We start from the raw sequence: 21,745 nt of genomic DNA on the forward strand, positions 1-21,745 counted from the left end.
ATTACACAGCAATTGCACAATGGAAATATTTTCCAACTATTAGCACATACATGTATTCCTTTCCTCTATTTTAATCCCTTTTACTCCCTTCATGGCAGACTATTCTAAACAGTGTTTATTTTTTTGAATAAAAGGAGTAGTTTGCCTTTTGTGGTTGTAGACTGGCTCTTGTGAATCAGCCACCTGCATATGTCAAGCATGATGTTCCGTTCCACAGACTTATGTGGAGCTAAAGGTTTGCTTGATATATATTAGGTTACAAAGCTGTAACCCTTAGTTCACCATCATCATAATGTTTTTTTTCATTGTTTGTTTTAAATTTGGGTGTGGAGACATAGAGTCACAGATTTGACCAGTATATATTCAGCCCAGCTGTTCATGCCGATCATCAACATGAACGCCATTTGTCCACATTAGGATTATATTCTTCTGTGCATTTTCTATTTTTTCTCTCTAAATACCCCTTAAACATACATAGTGTATCTGATTCCACGACCTCCACTTGCAGTGTGTTTTAGGTATCAACTACTTTCTGTGTTTTTAAAAAAAAACCTCATATCCCCTTTAAAACTCCTTTCTCTCATCTTTAACCCATGCTCATTTGCTTTTGCTACCTCTCCTATGGGAAAGAAATATTGACTGACTACCCTATCTATGCCTCTCAGAATCTTACATGCCTCCATCAGGTCACCCATCAGTCCTTTTCGAACCAAGGAAAACAAAGCTCGCAAATCCAAACTCTCCCCATAACTAAAGTCCTCCAATCCAGGCAATATTCTCACGAATCTTCTCTGCATTCTCTTCAGTTCAACCATGTCCAATCCCAACTTGGCATTGTTCCATTAAAGCCCCTTCTATTTGCGGAGATTGAATGTTGGTAGGCTCTTTAATTATGGAGGCAAATATCAACCATGCTGATCCTGACTTACTGTAGATTGTTAAATGTAAAGCCTGTTCATTGGAAGCCAAATTTATTATTTTTCTCATAAGCATTTTTAAGGGATAAAAAAAGGGAAGTGTTTGAAATAGTGAGTCAGACAGCTTCTGTGGAGCGAGAAAGAATTAACATTTCTGTTCAAGGATTCTTCACCAGAATAAATTATTTCAGGGAATGCAGCTGGGTGAAAATGTCTATCAAAGTCTTTTAAATGTCACTTTTACTTAAAATTATTTATTGTCCTGGACTTTTATATGGTTAATTATTTTTAATTATAGAGCCTTTATCATATTTTAAAATAGTGTTTGAGTTTATCCCTGCATGCCTATTCCCTGAGTACATGAACATATTCCAGAAGAAAAATCAGTGGCAATGGCCCTGTTCAGTTCCTCTCATTCAGGTTTAGAGATAAAAATAATTATAGAATAATAAAATAATTATTATTACTTTAGCAGAGAATTTACTCAAAGGAGACCAGACTTTAACCTAGAACCTTCCAGTGGTTTGATTTAGTAACAAACACAGTAACATAATACTTTAATTCCTATCCACCTAATCCAGCTAATTTTATGTGTTTATCTAAGTGAAGGAATTAACTTTGTTCTTTGTAAACTTTAGAAAGTAACATGATGATTTTATTATTTTTGTTTATTGTTCCACTGTAGGAAATAACGAACAAAATCATGGTTGAGTATGATATTTTTGACGAATTCCTGTACAATCTAACAGATGAAGATTTTGCCAATAAGTAAGTATAACAAGGTTAAAATTATGGAAAGCTCCATGTGGTATCTTTTGGAGTTGGTCCCTTAGTAAATACGCACCCACCTGCTAGTAGCAACATGGTAGAATTTCACCAAACAATGCCAGTAAAAAAATACCACAGTCATTCCTCCTTCCCACAGTCACAGTAAGGTCATCTTCCCACTCTCTGAAAGCATTACAGAGGGTAATCTAAAGCTAAGAAAAATGACAATGAAGTGTGGGAGACAATTGTTATATTTTAAAGAAAAGCATGATTTGATTGTTGATCCCGTGTAATGATCTGACAGCTGCCAGTGTTGGATGGTACACAGATACATCTAAATTCAAAATCCAGGCATATTAACCTGTTTAGGTGACCGGAGTCTGCTACTTATTGCTGGGTTGTGTGGAAAAGGCTATTGTCATGAAGCATCAGGATGAAAAACAGCCAACGGTGCTGTAAAAATACACATCATTATAGCTATTTCAAAGTTCAAAGTAAATCTATTATCGAAATGCAGTACATGTTTCTCACCATATACTATCCTGAGATTCATTTTCTTGTGGCCATTCACAGTAACTACAAATACAAACAACAGAATCAATAAAAAAACTGCACACATTCAAAGACTGACAAACAATTCAGCATTTGTTGAGTGCCTTGATTAAGCTGGAAAGACTCCTGCATGCTTGCTGTGGACTGAAAAATCACAAAAACAAGTATATAAGACATTAGAGCAAAGTTAGGCAATTCAAGCCATTGAGTTTGCTGTTCCATCTTAGCTGACTTAATGTCCCTCTGGACCCCATTTTCTCATCTTCTCCCTTTAAACTTTGATGCCCTTACTAATCAAGAACTTATCAACCTCCGCTTTAAATATACCCAGTGACTTGGCCACCGTAGCCATCTGCGGCAATGAGTTTCACCACTGTCTGGCTAAAGCAATTCCTCCTCATCTCTGTCCTAAAGGGATGTCCTTGTATTCTGAAGCTGCAGCCTTCAGGGCCAAAACTCCCTCATCAGAGGAAACATGTACTCCATGTCCACTCTATGTAGAACTTTCAATACTTGATATGTTTCAATGATATCCCACCCCCCCCCCCTCCCCATTCTTCTAAACTTCAGCAAGTATAGGCCTAAGGTCATCAGACACTTCTCAATTATTAACCAGTACATTCCTGGTATTATTCTTATGAACCTCACATTCAAGTTCAAGTTCATTGTCATCTGACTATACATATGTACAACCAAATGAAACAATATTCCTTCAGACCACGGTGCACCCACAAAACATATTTCAAACACAGCACCCAAGCCAAAATGTTACCATAAATAAGCTAATAAAAAGATCTCCTCTGGACTCTCTCCAATCCCATTATATCCACTCTTAGATATGGGGGCCAAAACTTCTCACAAAACTCGAAGTGCAGTCTGACCAATACCTGATAAAGCCTCAGCATTATGCCCTTGCTTTTATATTCTCATCCTCTCGAACTGAATGCTAACATTCCATTTGCCTTCCTTATTGCCGACTCAGATTGCAAGTTAACTTTCAGGTAATCCTGCACGAGGACACACAAGTCCCTTTGCAACTCTTATTTATGACTTTTCTCCCCATTTAGTAAATAGTCTAATCACAAACGAGAAAATCTGCAGATGTTGAAAATCCGAGCAACACACACAAAATGCTGGAGGAACTCAGCAGCCAGGCAGTATCTATGTTGAGACCCTTCACCAGGACTGGAGAAAAAAGATAAGATGTCAGAGTAAGAAGGTGAGGGCCTCTGACGAAGGGTCTAGGCCTGAAATGTTGACTGTTTACTCTTTCCCATAGATGCTGTCTGTCCCTCTGAGTTCTACCAGCATTTTGTGTGTGTGTATTGCTTAGAAAACAGTCTAAACCTTTATTCCGTTTAGCAATGTGTATGTCCTCCACTTTCCTCCACTATATTCCATCTGTCTCTTCTTTGTTCATGCTTCTAATCTGTCTAAGTACTTCTGCAGACTCTCTGCTTCCACAACACTACCTGCCAGCCATCTATCATTGTCTGCAAGCTTGGCTACAAAGCTATTAATTCTATAATCAAAATCATTGACATATAACGTGAAAAGAAGCGGTCCCAGCACCAACTCATGTAGAACAACCCTAGTTACTGACAGTCAACTAGAAAGGCCCCATTTATTCCCAGACCACCTGCCAGTCAGCCAATCTTTTATCCATGCCAGCATTTTTCCTGTAATACCATAGACCTTTATCTTGTTAAGCATCCTCGTGTGTGGGCCCTTGTCAAAGGCCTCATGAATATCCAAGTAAACATATCCACTGACTCTCCTTTGTCTATCCTGTCTGTTATTTCCTCAAAGAATTCCAACAGATTTGCCAGGCAAGGTTTCCCCTTAAGGAAACTTCAGACTATTTTATCATGTGTCTCCAAGTACCCCGAAAATTCATCCTTAATAATAAATTAAAGTATCTTACCATCCAGTGAAATCAAGCTAACTGGCCTATAATTTCCCATCTTTTTCCTTCCTCCCCTTCTGAAGAGTGTTGTTACATTTGCAATTTTCCCGTCCTCTGTAGCCTCTCCAGATCTAGTGATTCTTGAAAGATTACTACTAATGCCTCCACAATCTCCTTAGTAATAGCAACTACACTCACTTCTGCTCCCTGACACATTGTAATTTCAGGCATACTGCTAGTGTCTTTCACAGTGAAGACTTGATGCAAAATACTTAATAAATTTGTCTGTTATTTCTTTGTCCCCCATTGCTATCTCTCAGAGTAATTTTCCAGCAGTCCAATATCCTGTCCTCCGTTTTACTCTTAATGTACCTGAAAAACTTTTGTATCCGTTGTTATATTATTGGCGAGCTTACCTTCATATTTAACCTTTTCTCTCCTTTTGACTATTTTAGTTGCCTTTTTTTGTTTTTAAAAGCTTCTCAGCCCTCTAACTTACCACTAATTTTTGCCGATTATATGCCTTTTGCTTTGATGCCATCTTTGTTAAGCAAGACGCGATTCATTCTCCCTTCAGAATAGTTGTTTACTGGGTTGTATCCATCTTGCACTTTCCAATCTGCACATAGAATCTCCAGTCATTAATCTGCTGTCATCCCTGCTAGTATCCACTTCCAATCAACTTTGGCCTGTTCATGCCTCTGTAATACTGTAATACAGATACATCTGATTTTAGCTTCTCCCTCTCAAACTCCGGGATAATTCTATCATATTCTGATCACTGTCTCCTAATAATTCCTTTACCATAAGCTCCCTCATCAAATTGGGTTAATTGCACCCAATACAGAATTGCCTTTTCCCTAGTGGGCTCATCCACAAGCTGCTCTATAAAGCTATCTTGTAGGCATTCAACAAATTCCCTCTCTTGGGATCCAGCACCAACTGAATTTTCCCAAACTACCTACATATTAAAATACCCCATAACTATCGTAACATGGGCCTTTTTACTTGCCTTTTCTATCACCCATTGTAACTTGTACCCCGCATCCTGGCTATTGTTCAGATGCTTGTATACAACTCCCATCACTGTATTTTACCCTTGCAGTTTCTTAACTCTACTCATAAAGATTCTACATCTTCCAATCCTGTGTTACCTCTTTCTAAGGTTTTGATTTCATTTTTTACCAACAGAGCCAACCCACCCACCCCCGACCTCTGCCTACCCGCCTGTCCTCTCAATACAATGTGTATCCTTGGATGTTCAGCTCACAACTACGATCTTCTTTCAGCAGCGACTCAGTGATTCCCACAATATCATATCTGTCCATTTCTAACTGCCCACAGAATCATCTCCTGTATACTGTGTGCATTCAAATATTGTTCCTTCAGTCCTGCATTCATCACCTATTTCAATTTTGTTCCCAGGTTACCAGAAGTTAAATTCTTACCCCTTTCTAAGCTTCTTGTCTTTTTTTATTTACTCTGGAGACTTCCATCACCTCTCCCTCATACTCCTTCCCTTTTACTTTATCCTCACTTTTCCAATCTATTGAACCTAATACTTAGTTTAAAGACACACTTCAACTCATCCCACTGACTGCAGTTTTGCCATCTTTCCTCATACCACATACTCTTTTCTCAGTACATACCACATCTACTTGCATACCATCTTCCTCTGCCTGGTCATTGTGTTCCTCCCCACAGTAAAATTAGATTATACCCTCTAAAACAGCTCTGGAAAACCTGCCCACAAGGATATTGGTCCCTCTCCAGTTCAGGTGTAACTTGTTCTTTTGATACAAATCATACCTTCCCCAAAAGAGATCCGAATGATGCAGAAATTTGAAACCCTGCCCCTTGCACCAGTTCTTCAGCCACACATTCATCTGCCAAAGCATCCTACTACTGCCCACAGTGGTGTGTATCCAGAGATCACTACACTTTCAGGTCCTGCTTTTCAGCTTTCTCGGGTAGAAAGCTTATATTCTTATGTTTCTCTACAGAACCTCATCCCTTTCCCTCACAAAATGTAGCACGACTTGTGGATGTTCACCCTCCCTCTTCAGAATCCTGTGGATTCAATCCAAGATATTTCTGAACCTGGCATTTGGGAGGTAACATACCATCCAGGTGTCCCTCTCATGTCCACAGAATCTCCTGTCTGTACCTCTGACTATGGAATCAACTATCACTACTGCACTCCTCTTTTACTTCTTTCCCTTCTGAGCCACAGTGACAGAGACACGGTTGCTGTGGCTTCCCCTTGATAGGTCATTTCCCCCTCCCCCCCCCCCCCCCCCGTGACAGTATTCTCCTAATCAGAATACTTCTTATTGAGGGGAATGGCCACAGGGGTACTCTGTGCTGATATATCCTTCTACATAAAGGTGAAAGATCCAGTGGTAAGATTTCAAATGCAAAAAATGAGATATAGTGATAGAATTTTCATTAAGGGATTTTGTGGTTGAATTTTATCACCCACTTTTCATTTATGCCACCTGCTTTCTGATGCTGATGTTCAGAGGGAATTAAGTGTGCTTGTACAAAATCGCTAGAAACAACAGAATCCTAATTATATGAAGAATATTGAAGCTTTAGAGAGGGTGCAAAGGGTGGAATGGCGCCGCAGCAACAACCTGGCACTCAACGTCAGTAAGATGAAAGAGCTGATTGTGGACTTCAGAAAGGGTAAGACGAGGGAACATATACCAATCCTCATGGAGGGATCAGAAGTGGAGAGAGTGAGCAGATTCAAGTTCCTGGGTGTCAAGATCTCTGAGGATCTAACCTGGTCCCAACATATTGATGTAGTCAAAAAGAAGGCAAGACAGCATCTATACTTTATGAGGAGTTTGAAGCAATTTGGTATGTCAGCAAATACATTCAAAAACTTATATAGTTGTACTGTGGAGAGCATTCTGACAGGCTGCATCACTGTCTGGTATGGAGGGGCTACTGCACAGGACCAAAAGAAGCTGCAGAAGGTTGTAAATCTAGTCAGCTCCATCTTGGGTACTAGCCTACAAAGTACCTAGGACATCTTCAAGAAGCGGTGTCTCAGAAAGGCAGCATCCATTCCCAAGGACCTCCAGCACCCAGGGCATGCCCTCTTCTCATTGTTGTCATCAGGTAGGAGGTACAGAAACCTGAAGGCACACACTCAGTGATTCAGGAACAGCTTCTTCCCCTCTACCATCCAATTCCTAAATGGACATTGAATCTTTGGACACTACCTCACTTTCTTTAATATACAGTATTTCTGTTTTTGCACGTTTTTAAAAAATCTATTCAATATACATATAATGTAATTGATTTACTTGTTTATTTATTATTATTTTTACTTTATTTATTTTTCTCTCTCTGCTAGATAATGTATTGCATTGAACTGCTGCTGCTAATGCTAAGTTAACAAATTTCACGTCACATCCAGTGATAATAAACCGGATTCTGATTCTGAGACTTACCAGGATGCTATCTGGATTAGAGAGAATGTTTTATGAGGAAAGTTTAAGTGAACTAGGGCTTTTCTCTTTGGAGTGAAAGAGGATGAGTTGTGACTTGATAGAGGTGTATAAGAAGCATAGATCAATGGAAAGCAGAGACTTTTTCCCAAGGCGAAAATGGCTAATACCAAAGGGAGTGTGTAATGTTCTGAGCTGTGTATATCATTGGAAAGGCGAGTGATCTCAGGATATGGACCAACAGCTGAAACTATGATATTATAGCCATTAGTGAGACTTGGTTAAAGGAGGAGCAGCTCAATGTTCTGGGGTTCTGTTTTTGACGTGACAAAGCAGGAGGCATTAAAGGAGGAGGGGTGACTTACTGGTCAGGGAAAATATCATGGCAGTGCACAGACTGGAAAACTCATCTAGTGAGGCATTGGGGTGGAACTAAGTAATAGGAAAGCTGTGACCATGTTCATGGGCTATATTAGACACTACCCAACAGTCCAAAGGATTTATAGAAATGAATCTGTAGAGAGATCACAGCTATTGCAAGAAACATAAGCTTGTTACAGTAGGTGATTTTTAACTTTCCACGTACATGCTTGTATTCCATACTGTAAAAGGACTAGATGGGATTGAATTTGTCATATGTATTCAGAAAAGTTCTTAATCAGTGCATAGAAATCTCAGTGAGAGATTGTATGATACCTGATCTGCTGTTAGGGAATGAGATAGGACAGGTGTCTGAAGTTTGTGGAGGGAACTTTTTGTGTCTAGTAATCACAATGCCATAAGTTTCAAAGTAAATATGCAAAAGATAGATCTGGTCTATGGGTTGGTCTCCAATTTGGAGAGAGGCCAATTTTAATGCTATCAGAAAGGATCTGGCAAGTGTGGATTGGTACAGATTGTTTTCTGGCAGAGGTGTACTTGGTAAGTGGGAGGCCATCAAAAGTGAAATTTTGAGAGTACAAAGCTAGTATGTACCTGTTAGAATAAAAGGTAAAGATAACAGGAGTAGGAAACCTTGGTTTTCAATAGATGGTGAGGCCATAGTTAAGAAAAATAAGGAGCTGCATAACCAGGCAGGTAGGATCGAATGAGGTGCTTATGGAGTATAAGAAATGCAAGAGGTCCCTTAAGAAAGAAATCACAAAGATCAAAATAAAGCATGAGGTTGCCCTAGCAAACAAGGTGAAGGTGAATCGTAAAGGACTCTACACATATGTCTAGAACAATAGGAATGCAAGGGGAAGAAATGGGTCCTGTGGAACATCAGAATGGTAATCAATGTGTGGAACTAAAAGAAATGCAGGAGATCTTAAATGAATTTTTTGTATCTGTGTTTACTCAGGAGATGGGCACAGTCTATAGAAATGTGGCATCAGCTTCATGGACCTTATACAGATTACAGTGGATGAGATGTTTGCTGTCCTGATGCAAATTAGGGTGGATATGGTGTTCTCTAGGACCCTGCGGGAGACAAGTGCAGAAATTACCGAGGCTTTAGCAGAGATATTTAAATTATCCTTAGTGACAAGTGAGATACCAGAGGATTGGAGGATGGCCAATGTTATTCCGCCATTTAAGAAAGGCTCTAGAAATAAGTCAGGAGATTATAGGCTGGTGAGCATGACATCAGCAGTGGGAAAGTTATTGGAACGTATTCTAAGGGAATGGATATACACACATAGCACATTGTACTGATTCATTACAATGTGGTTATTCAATTCTTTATAGAAATATTTTTAAATGACAAAAATTCAATCTAAAGAACACTTAAAACTTCTCAAGAGCAGCTGCCATTACAGTAAACATTCAATCAGCCAATGAGAGCGCTTTACATATGCTCTGAGCCACTCATAGCTAATCACGTGTTAGTTCACGCTCTACCTCCTCCACATGTGTAAACATTCTTGCTTCCTCACCAATTTATTCCATTTTCTTCACCCATAATGTCTGGAAAACAACCTGTAACTTCCAGTGAGGGTAGTACATATATGATGTCTAGGAAAAGCATCAGCATGGATGTGATATGATGGTTGGAAGCTGGTGAGCATAAGGTTGATATTGGTGCCTCTTTAAAATTGACTTCAAAAATTGGCAGAGCAACGCACTCTGGGTGAACCGGAGGACATGGATGGAGAAGAGGAAACACCAGCAAGAAACCTCACCACAAGCTTCATCAGCTCTTGCATCACCATGATCACACAAATCATGAATTAGTTAATAAATAATTACCCTGACTGGGAGCAAAGCTAGAAGGCAAAAAGCGATGTTCTCAACATGATTTCCTGCTACTGAGAACTGCTTCATGAGAGGAAATTTAAGAGAAGGCAGACAAATTTTGACGCCTATTTGAAGAAGAAACCAACATTAGAGGAGGACCCACAGCCTGGTCTCTCCTTTAAGATGTAATCACCACCTGCCTCCTCCTTTGCTGCTCTACAAATTACTGTGTATACAGAAAATAGTATATATCTCAGGTTTGGTTATTTTTATCCGGCACACATGTCATAAGACCATAAGACATAGGAGCAGAATTAGGCTATTCAGCCCATCGAGTCTGCTCTGCCATTCCATCATGGCTGATCCTGGATCCAACTCAACCTCATACACCTGCCTTCTCACCATATCCTTTGATAAACTGACCGATCCAACTTCTCACTCACTTTTGCTACCTTTTATGTCCTTTCCTTGACTTCTATGCAGCCCTTAACTTCTCTTGTCAGCCACGGTTGCCTACACCTGCCATTTGAGAACTACTTCTGCGAGACCTATCTGTCCTGCACCTTGTGAACTATTTCCAGAAACTTCAGTCATCTGCTTTGCCATCATCTCTGCCAGTATCTTCCTCCAAACCATGTGAGCAAGCTTCTCTCTCATGCCTCTGTAATTCTCTTTATTCTATTACAATATGGATACATGTGACTTATCCTTCTCCCTCTCAACCTGCAGTATGAATTCAATCACTGCCTCCTAATGATTCCTTTACATTAAACTTCCTCGTAAGATTTGGGTTATTACACAACATTCAATCTAAGATAGCCTTTCCCCAAGAAGGCTCAAGCACAAGCTGCTCTAAAAAACCATCTCATAGGCATTCAACAAATTCCCTCTCTTTCAATCTGACACCAACCTGATTTTCCCAATCCCCTTGCATATTGAAGACCGCTATTACAATTGTGTCATTAACTTTATTCCACGCCTTTTCCAGCTTCCTTTGCAATCTCAACCACACATCTTGACTACTATTTGGGGGCCTATATATGATACCCATAATGTGTTTTTTACCCTTGCTCTTTTTACCCTTAACTCCACCCACAAAAATTCAACATTCTCTAACCCTATGTCACCTCTTTCTAAAGATGTAATTCAATGTCTTACCAGCAAAGCCACACCACTGCCTATGCCTTCCTGCCTGTCCTCTCAATACAAAGCATATCCTTTGACGTTAAGCTCCCACTTATGGTTTTCTTTCAGCCACAACTCAGTGATGCCCATGTCATAATGTTACAATGACCTCGCAAAACATTGATTTAGATAGAGCTCCGCCTCTAAGGAAAGCAATCCTCGGTGTTAAGTGGGGTCTGAGTGTATGACTGTGGATAGAAATGGACTGAGTAAGAACACGAGAAAATCTGCAGATGATGGAAATGGAAGGCAACACATACAAAATGCTGGAGAGACTCGACAGGTCAAGAACATCTATAGAAATGAATAAACAGTTGATGTTTCAGGCCGAGACCCATCATCAGGAATGGGGAAGAAAAAAGCAGGGACTGATTAAGGATAGTCAGCATGGCTTTGTGCGTGATAGGTCATGTTTAACCAATCTTACAGAGTTTTTTGAGGAAGTTACCAGGAAGGTTGATGAAGGCAAGACATGGATGTTGTCTACATTTGACAAGGTTCCGCAAGGAAGGTTAGTCAAGAAGGTTCAGTCGCTCAGCATTCAAGGTGAAGTAGTAAACTGGACTAGACATTTATTTTGTGGGAGAAGCCAGAGAGTGGTAGTAGATGATTGCCTCTCTAACTAGAGGCCTGTAACTAGTGGAGTACTCAAAAGATCAGTGCTGTGCCTTTTTTGTTTGTCATCTATATCAACGACCTCGACGGTAATGTGGTTAAATGGTTCAGCAAATTTGCAGATTGGTGTGTAGTGGACAGCAAGGAAGGCTATCGTAGCTTCAGTGGGATCTGGACCAGCTGGAAAAATGGGCTGAAAAATGGCAGATGGTATTTAATGCAGCCATGTGTGAAGTGTGGCTCTTCGGTAAAACCAACCAGGGTAGGTCTTACACAGTGAACGGCAGGGCACTGAGGAGAGTGACAGGCAAAGGAATCTGGGAATACAGGTCCACTATTTGTTGAAAGTGGCATCACAGGTAACTGGGATCGTAAAGAAAGCTTTTGGCATATTGGCCTTCATAAATTGAAGTATTGAGTACAGGAGATGGGATGTTATGTTGAAGTTGTATAAGACATTGGTGAGGTCTAATTTGGAGCATTGTGTGCAGTTTTGGTCTCTTACCTATAGGAAAGATGTAATTAAGGTTGAAAAGAGTACAGAGAAAATATACAAGGATGTTATCAGGACTGGAGGACTGGAGTTATAAGGAAAATGGAATAGGTTAGAACTACATTCCTTGGAATGTAGGAGAATGAAGGGAGATTTAATAGTGGTGTACAAAATTATGAACAGTATATACAGGATAAATGCAAGCAGGATTTTTCCACTCAGGATGAAAGGGAGTACAATTAGAGGTCATGGGTTAAGGGTGTAACGTGAAAAGTTTCAAGGGAACATGAAGGGAAACTTATTCACTCAGAGGGTCATGGAAGTGTGGAATGAGCTCCTTGAATAGTGGTGCATGTGAGCTTGATTTCAACAGTTAAGAGAAGTTTCAATAGGTATATGGATGGTCGGGGTATGAAGAGTTATGGTCCCTGTGCAGGTTGATGGGAGTAGGCTTTGTAAATAGTTCAACATGGACTAGATGGGCTAAAGGGCCTGTTTCTATGGTGTACTTTTCTATGACTCTATAAGGTCAGCACAACATTATGGACCAAAGGGTCTGTACTGTGCTGCAGTGTTCTATGTTAATATGTAGGTTCATCAAGCAATTATTATTGTAAATTCTATAATCATATTTATTGTGAGAGATACTGAATACAGAAGACATCATGCTGCAGTTATATAGTGTCCTGGTGAGATATTATATGCAGGTTTAGCCTTGCTAATCAAAGCTGTGATTTGAACTTCCTTACAGGTTTGTGGATGGTATTAATCCAGTATTTCTTCAGGATCCTGGCGATCCTTCCAGAAACTGTGGGAAAATAGGCAGTAACATTGGGTTCCTCCTCATTGTTAGGTTTCCTGGTTTTTCTGTCAGATGGACTACGTGGGTAAAAATGCCACTGAACTAGACATGCCCTGGCAACCTCCCTGATGAAGGTGACAGAATCTGTCGTCAAAACATCGGTTTGTCATTGAATCAATACCTGTACCCACCTGGAAGATTGAGAAGAGTTTATTTGTCATATATGCCGGGAAAGCACTAGATTCTTTATTGTTTACCATATTGATTCCTAAAATGAGTAAATGCTGTACTGTGAGGAAAGGTTAAACAGACTGAGTCAATACTCTTTTGAGTTTTAGAATAATGAGAAGTCATGAAGTTATACAGCATGGAAAAAGATATTTTGATGCAACTAGTCTATGCCAACCAAGATTGACATCTAAGCTAGTCTCATTTGTTCATATATGGCCCATATTCCTCTCAACGTAGCCTATCCACGTACCTGTCCAATTGTCTTTCGAGACATTGAGCAATAGAACACAACAACACAGAAATAGATCCTTCAGTCCATCTAGTCTGTTGCAAACTATTCATCTGCTTAGTCCCATCAACTTGTACATAGACCATAGCATTTTATATTCCTCGCATCCATATACCTATCCAAATTTCTCTTAAATGTTGAAATTGAACCCCCATCCACCTCTTCTGATGGCAGCTCATTCAACATTCTTACCACCCTCTGAGTGAAGAAATTCCCCCTCGTGTTCCCTTAAACTTTTGATTCTTAACTCTTTGTGTAGACTTAATGACATCATCACTTAAAATGTTGTTAATGCATCTGCCTGAACCATTCTCTCTGGCAGATCATACGATACATGGACCAGCCTCTGGGAGAAAAAGGTTCCTATTAAGCCAGTGTTCTGAATGACCTCAATGAAATACAGAAAAGTTAGGAAATCCTTATGTGAATTGACAGGGTAGATGGAGGGATAAGGTGTCCCTTGGTTGGAGTGTTCAAAACCAGAGTCAGTTTCAATGAGGTAACTATTCGGTAACAGAAGCAATAATAACCTTCATCAAAATTGTTGGTGTATAATTGGGGACCAGGGATAAAGTGTCATGGCAGAAAAATGGTGCTGAATAAAGATTTTGCTTTATAGAGGAACAGGCATAATTAGTTTGTCCCTTTTTTTCATATGTTCTTACAGTATATTGGTGTAACTTCAGCAGTGGGAGCTTCATATTTCACATCGTTGACGATTGGAACTATAGTGTATTATATTTGCTGCACACTTTCTTGTTTTTCTTTTGAATCCTGTGTGCAAATGAGTCCTGGAGAAAGGTATTAAGCAGATGCTATATTTCTTAGTGCGATCTTTTTCCAACATCTGTTAGTATTGTGACTTCAGGAGGGAGAGAAAAATCCCAAGATAAAAATGAATTTGCAAAACGGAAATCTTCAAATTTACTGACCAGCCCTTCCACTTCCTCACCCAAGTCGTTTATAAAAGTCATAAAGAGCAGAACACCACTGGTCACCAGCCTCAAGGCAGAATACACTCAATCTTCTACTACCTTCTATGTGGCAAGCCAATTCTGAATCCACACAGCCAAGTTTCTCTGGATCTCATACCTCCTGATTTTTTTGACTGAGCTCCTTGACCACATTTAGAAATGTCCCTATTTGTCTTTTATTACTTTGTCTGTTAAATCCGCAATAAAGTACCAAGGGACATTTCCTAACATTAAATATATGCTGTTGCTATTGTAAATTACGGTTACCCTTTCCAAAATCCATTTACACACCATTGATTACCACATCAATGTGTTTTGTCACTTCCTCAAATAATTCAATCAGGCTCGTGAGGTACAGATGGGAACACTACGATCGAGTTTGACCTTCTAAAGTATAACACTTGATACTTTTCTGATTGAACTCCAACTGCCACTTTTCAGCCCAGCTATTCACTGTAGTCAATCAAGAGCTGTTCTGAGGGAAAATTAAATAAAAACAGAAAATGCTGGAAATACTCAACAGATCAGGCAACATCTTCGGGGGGGGGGGGGGGAGAATCATTGTAAACATTTCAGATTAATGACATAGTCAAGTTTCCCTGGAACACATGTCTTTCAGATCAATTACCTTTAATCAAAAGGAGGAAAAGTAAGAAATCAAATGCATTTTAAGTTGTAAAGAAGGAGAGAACAGAGGGAAACTCTGTGGTAGTGTGTAGATCAAAAGAGACTGAATGTTACTGTGTCTGCTAATAGGCTGATTAATTGTAGCTGTTCTGTCTGGAGGAGACAAATAGAAGATGAGTAAGAACATAACAAAAACAAAATAAGGCTGAAACTTTGAGATATAAAACACCACTGTCAGCAGGTCAGGCAGCATACATGGAGAAAATTTTTTGTGGACTTCATGAATGGGAAGTTGAGGGACCTGCTTTTATCAAGGGATGAACAGTGGGAAGGGTGAGCAGTTTTAAGTTCCTGGCTATCAACATCTCTAAAGATCTATCCTGGGCCCAACATATTGATAGAATTACAAAGAAGGCATGACAATGGCTATTTCATCAGGGGTTTGAGGAGATTTGGTATGTCATCATGGAGAGCATTCTAACTGGTTGTGTCACTATCTGGTGTGGAGGGGCCACTGCACAGGAACAGAAAAAGCTGCAGAAAGTTGCAAACTCAGACAGCTCAATCATGGGCACTCGCCTCCCCAGAATTGAGAAAATCTTCAAAAGGGAATGCCTCAAAAATTAGGCATTCGTCATTAAGAGCCTCTATCTCTCAAGACATACTCATCAGAAAGGAGATACAGGAGTCCGAAAACACCCGCTCAGTGTTTTAGGAACAACTTTTCCCCCCCTGCCATTAGATTTCTGAATGGACCATGAATCCATGATCCTTCCTAATTTTACTTCTCTCTTTTTGCAATACTTATTTAATTTAATTATATATGTTGTAATTTATAGTTTTTAAATTATGTATTGCAATACAACAAATTATATGATCTTTGTCAGTGATGTTAAACCTGATTCTGACTCTGAAAAACTGAGTTGCTAATGGATGGGTTGGATTAAATTATTGATGCATTTAATCTACTTCTGAAAAGTTGTTTTGCATTTTGTATATGTGTAAGCATTCTATACCATGTCATTCGTTCTGAAGGGCAGTTCTTTGTTTGTAGATGGGCTGCAATTGCTGCGCCCCACATGATCACTTCACGGGTGGAGGTAATAAAAGCTCAACATATTGAGGAGGAAGAACATTTCCGAAAAATCCAAATATCAGACCAAAGTGCTTTGCAGGAAAAGCTTGAAGGACTGCAGGTATATCTTTCATTTTCTGTAAAGATCCATCAAAGCTGAATGTTGGAACACTCAGATTGATCTTATATAAGTTCCGCAGAAAAATTTGATCATTTTATATCTTTGGCTGCTTTGATTAGAACTCTCATCCACCCAAGGAAATATATTTTGTCAAGTAATTACATCAGTTAGATGCCCTACCATCAGAGCTAGGGAAAGTTAAAACTTACTTTAATTTGTAGAGAAAGAGCGATCAAAGGTTTGTGTTAGGCTAGTGACTAAGACAGAGCGAATGACACAAGTATCTAGTGGTATTGGCTAAGAGGGTAGTGAAGACATTAAATATAAGCTGATATTTCTAGAGCGGTATAATGAAAGCAAAAGATAAATGAGAAAAAGCAGTCGAACTGTGCAATACAAAACAGCAGCTGTTAGAAATCTAAAATAAAAGAGAATGCAACTCTGTAACTTAAAACATGTTTAATTTCTAACTTTTCCTTGTTTTGATGGAAGATCCCGTGTCTTGTGCTTTTGAGGGAATGTTTTGTGATCTTCCTTCAAACATTCTGTGTAAAACCTGCTTACAAAAGATTTAACATGAGGAAATCTGCAGATGTTGGAAATTCAAGCAACGCACACAAAATGCCGGTGGAACACAGCAGGCCAGGCAGCATCTATAGGAAGAAGCACTGTCGACATTTCGGGCCCTTCATCCTATAGATGCTGCCTGGCCTGCTGTGTTCCACCAGCATTTTATGTGTGTTACAAAAGATTTTATGAGTCTTTTTTCAGATGGTAGAGTTGCCAAAGGTTTTGAGAACTTATCCATTTTAGAATTAGCATATAAAATTCTAGTATTCTCCTCATTTTTATTTGTTCAAAGAAGATTACTGTAATTACAATCGCAACAACATACATTTACTATTAGGAAATTTCCCTAGGTACTTCACTGAAGATTTAACTGACAGTGCCAAACAAGGGACATTTCTAAATGTGGTCAATGAAGCAGATTTTAAGTTGTATTACGTTAAGCTTGGAAATTTCAGGATTTAGACCTTGATTTCCTGTAGTGCAGTAAAAAGATTTTGGCATATTTAAAAGAACAGGGTTTATGGAATATTGATGATAAAGTTTGGAAGAAATGATTTAAGGGTCCGAAATGATCCTCAGCTGAACTTCTTCAACACAAAGTTTATGTATTTCCCTCTTTAATGTCACCTGTCTACCTGTCTATCCAGATCCCCTGCTTGATTATTCTGTGCTCTCGTCTGGTCTCCTTAAGGTTGCCATACTGGGGATGTTAACTCCCACTACCTATTAAATGCTGCCAAAAGCATGCATTGCAAATAGCCTCTGTCTACCAGATCTAGCTCCTGGCCTTCACATGTGCCTAAGCTACTAAGCCCCGCAGAATTGTTTCTACTGGCAAGAGAAGGGGCAAAACTGGCTTACTGGTGCCTTAAAACCAATCGCTTTGGGCAGATGCAACTCATTAGCCGTGGTTGGCAATTCATCCAGGAGTTATACTCACTCATGGGGAAGGCTTTGGGAGTAAACCCTGAGGAAAAATCTGGAGTGCCTAAGATTCCAACTATGTTAAGTTTAATGCTGACTGGCAATTCCTGCTACATCGCTGGGGTGAAACTGTATCAGTCTCTGCTGTTCCTTTGGATTCATCAGCTGTGTGGAGAGAGGGAGTCTATTGCATGGGCAACAGCTTACTCTTCATATTATAAGACATAGGAGCAGAGTTAGGTCATTTGGCCCATTGAGTCTGCTCCACCATTCAATCCTGGCTGATCCTTTTTTTTCCCTCTTTGGCCCCATGCCCCTTCCTTCTCCCCGTAACCTTTGATGCCGTGTCCAATCAAGAACCTATTAAGTTCTGGCTTAAATACACCCAATGACCTGGCCTCCACAGCTGCATGTGGTAATAAATTCCACAGATTCACCACACTCTGGCTAAAGAAATTTCTCTGCATCTCTGTTTTAAATAGACGTCCCTCTATCCTGAGGCTGTGCCCTCTTGTCCAAGACTCCTCCACCATGGGGAAACATCCTTTCCAATTCTACTCTGTCTAGGCCTTTCAACATTCTAAAGGTTTCAATGAGATAGAAACATAGAAACATAGAAAATAGGTGCAGGAGTAGGCCATTCGGCCCTTCAAGCCTGCACCGCCATTCAGTATGATCATGGCTGATCATCCAACTCAGAACCCTGTACCTGCTTTCTCTCCATACCCGCTGATCCCTTTAGCCACAAGGGCCATATCTAACTTCCTCTTAAGTATAGCCAATGAACTGGCCTCAACTGTTTCCTGTGGCAGAGAATTCCACAGATTCACCACTCTCTGTGTGAAGAAGTTTCTCCTCATCTCGGTCCTAAAAGGCTTCCCCTTTATCCTTAAACTGTGACCCTTCATTCTGGAAATACCCCCTCATGAGATACCCCCTCATCCTCCTAAGTTCCAGTGAGTACTGACCCAGAGCTATCAAACATTCCTCGTATGATAATCCTTTCATTCCCGGAATCAACCTTTTGAATTCCCTCTGAACCCTCTTCAATGCCAGCACAGCTTTTCTTAGATGAGAACCATAGAACTATTCACAGTACTCAAGGTGAGACCTCACCAGTACCTTATAAAGCTTCAGCATCACATCCCTGCTCTTGTAATCTAGACTTCTTGAAATGAATGCTAACATTGCATTTGCCTTCCTCACCATTGAGTCTACCTGCAAATTAACCTTAAGGTTGTTCTGCACAAAGACTCCCAAGACACTTTGCATCTCAGAGCTTTTGGATTTTCTCCCCATTAAGAAAATAGTCTGCGCACTTATTTTTTCTACTACAGTGCATGATCATGCATTTTCCAACATTGTATTTCATTTGCTACTCTCTTGCCCATTCTCCTAATCTGTCTTGGTCCTTCTGCAGCCTACATGTATCCTCAACGCTACCTGCCCCTCCACCAATCTTGTATCGTCTGCAAACTTGGCAACAAAACCATCTATTCCATCATCTAAATTATGATATGCAGCATAAAAAGAAAATGGTCCCAACACCAATCCCTGCAGAACACCACTATTGATGATTATGATTAGATTATGAGGACACTCAGTCCTTGTTTATTGTCATTTAGAAATGCATGCATGCATTAAGAAATGATACAATGTTCCTCCAGAGTGATATCACAAAATTAAAAAAAAGGACAAACCAAGAATTACACTGACAAAACCACATAATTATAGCATATAGTTACGGCAGTGCAAAACAATACTGAAATTCGATAAACGCAGACCATGGACGCGGTTTAAAAATTCTCCAGTCCCAATCGACTCCAATCGTCCCAATATCAGGCAGCAAACAGGAGAACTCTCCCTGCCATAAACTTCCAGGCACTGACAATGCCTCGGAAGCACCCGACGACAGCAGACTCTGAGTCCGTCCGAAAATTTCGAGCCTCCGACCAGCACCCCTGAGCGCTCCTCTGCCGAGCGCCTTCGACCTCATCCCAGCCACCAAAACAAGCAAAGCTGAGGTCTCGGAGGCCTTCATCTCTGGGAGATTCTGGACTGCACAGTGACAGCGGCAGTGAAGCGGGCATTTCAGAAGTTTCTCCAGATGTTCCTCCACGCTCTCACGTCTGCCTCCATCAAATCAGGATTGTGCACGGATCCCTACTTAACATGTAACGGATATCCATTCTCCAGAGAGACCACGCGCACTGCGTCGTGTCGCCATCTTCTCCTCCTTCTCAAGGTCACTGGCAGCCAACCAGGAAAGGATCCTTTTATTCCCACTCACTGCCCCCTATCAATCAGCCAATGCTCTAATTGTGCCCATAACTTTCCTGTAATACCATGGGCTCTTAAATTGGTGTAGCACCTTGTCGAAGGGTTTCTGAAAGTCCAAATATATATAATATCTACAGCATCCCCTTTACCTATCCTACTTGTAATCACCCCAAAGAATTCCAACAGGTTCATTAGGCAAGATTTTTCCTTAAGGAAATCATGCTGACTTCGTCCGATCTTGTCCTGTGTCTCTAAGTACTCTGTAACCTCATCCTTAACAATTGACTCCAACATCTTTCCAACCACTGGAGTAAGGCTAACTGATCTATAATTTCCTTTCTGCTACCTTCCTCCTTTCTTAAAGAGTGGAGCGACGTTTGCAATTTTCCAAACCTCTGGTACCATGCCAGACTCCAATGATTTTTGAAAGATCATTACTAATGCCTCCACAATCTCTGCCGCTACCTCTTTCAGAACCCTGGGGTGTAGTTCATATGGTTCAGGTGACTTATGCACCCTTAGGTCTTTCAGTTTTTTTGAGCACTTTCCCCCTTATAAGAGTAACTGCATTCAGTTCTCTTCCTTCACACCCTTCAACATCTAGCACACTGCTGTACTTTCCACAGTGAAGGCGGATGCAAAATACTCATTTAGTTCATCTGCCATCTCCTTGTCTCCCGTTATTATTTCTTTGGCCTCATTTTCTAGTGGTCCTATATCCATTCTCATCTTTATTTTTTACTTACTTGGAAAAAGCTTTTACTATCCAGTTTGATATTGTACTAGCTTACTTTCACATTTTCCTCTTTTCCCTCCTAATTGCTCTTTTAGTTGCTCTCTGTAGGTTTTTAAAAGCTTCCCAATCTTCTGTCTTCCCACTAAATTTTGCTTTGTTGTATGCACTCTCTTTTGCGTGTACATTAGCTTTGACTTCCCTTGTCAGCCACTGTTGTAGTATTTTGCCATTTGAGTATTGTTTTGATTTTGGGATACATCTATCATGCACTTTCCTCATTTTTCTCAGAAACTCACATCATTGCTGCTCTGCTGTCATCCCTGCAAGCATCTCTTCCAATCTGCTTTGGCCAGCTCCTCTCTTATACTACTGTAGTTTCTTTTCCTTCACTGAAATACTGTTGTGTCAGACTTCACTTTTCTCCCTATCAAATTTCCAGTTGAACTCAATCATATTGTGATCACTGTCTCATAAGGGTTCTTTTACCTTAAGCTCCCTAATCACCACTGTCTCATCACACCCAATCCAGTATAACTGATCCCCTAGTAGCTCAACAACAAACTGCTCTAAAAAGCCACCTTGTAGGCATTCTACAAACTCATTTCATACTACCCTGGCTTGTTGACTGGCTTGCATATCACATAGACAGCGAGGATGCAATATCCATGGCCAACCCTGACCAACGGAGGGCCTCATCTGCTGTCTGACATTGAACCCATTATAAATTTATGATTATCCAACCCACTGTGGCATGTTTCCTCACACTTTCATATATCACCATATCACCTGTTAGTTTGAATTGGCTCCTGTCTACTATGTCTAAAGTTTTAATCCTCAAGTTTCTCTATAAAGCTCTGAATTTTTCTAACTTTTAATGTAAATTAGATTTGTAACTAAGCAATATGAGCATCAAATTTCATAGATATTCCTACACATAAACATTAATGGCATTTGTACCACTGACACAGAGCTTCCGTGGGTAGCTAACTCCTACCTGTAACT

General features: G+C 40.1%; 1 protein-coding gene across 1 annotated transcript in view; it reads left to right on the plus strand.

Moving 5' to 3' along the window:
• Window positions 1–21,745, plus strand: part of dnah1 (dynein, axonemal, heavy chain 1) — a 357,521-nt gene that overhangs the window by 75,410 nt on the left and 260,366 nt on the right. The window contains exons 16-17 of the mRNA XM_059944450.1: window positions 1,603–1,685; window positions 16,092–16,233. Of these exons, the coding sequence (XP_059800433.1) occupies window positions 1,603–1,685; window positions 16,092–16,233 (225 nt within the window). The remainder of the gene's footprint in view (window positions 1–1,602; window positions 1,686–16,091; window positions 16,234–21,745) is intronic.

Source organism: Hypanus sabinus, chromosome 19, assembly GCF_030144855.1.
Source record: "Hypanus sabinus isolate sHypSab1 chromosome 19, sHypSab1.hap1, whole genome shotgun sequence".
Lineage (NCBI taxonomy): Eukaryota > Metazoa > Chordata > Chondrichthyes > Myliobatiformes > Dasyatidae > Hypanus > Hypanus sabinus.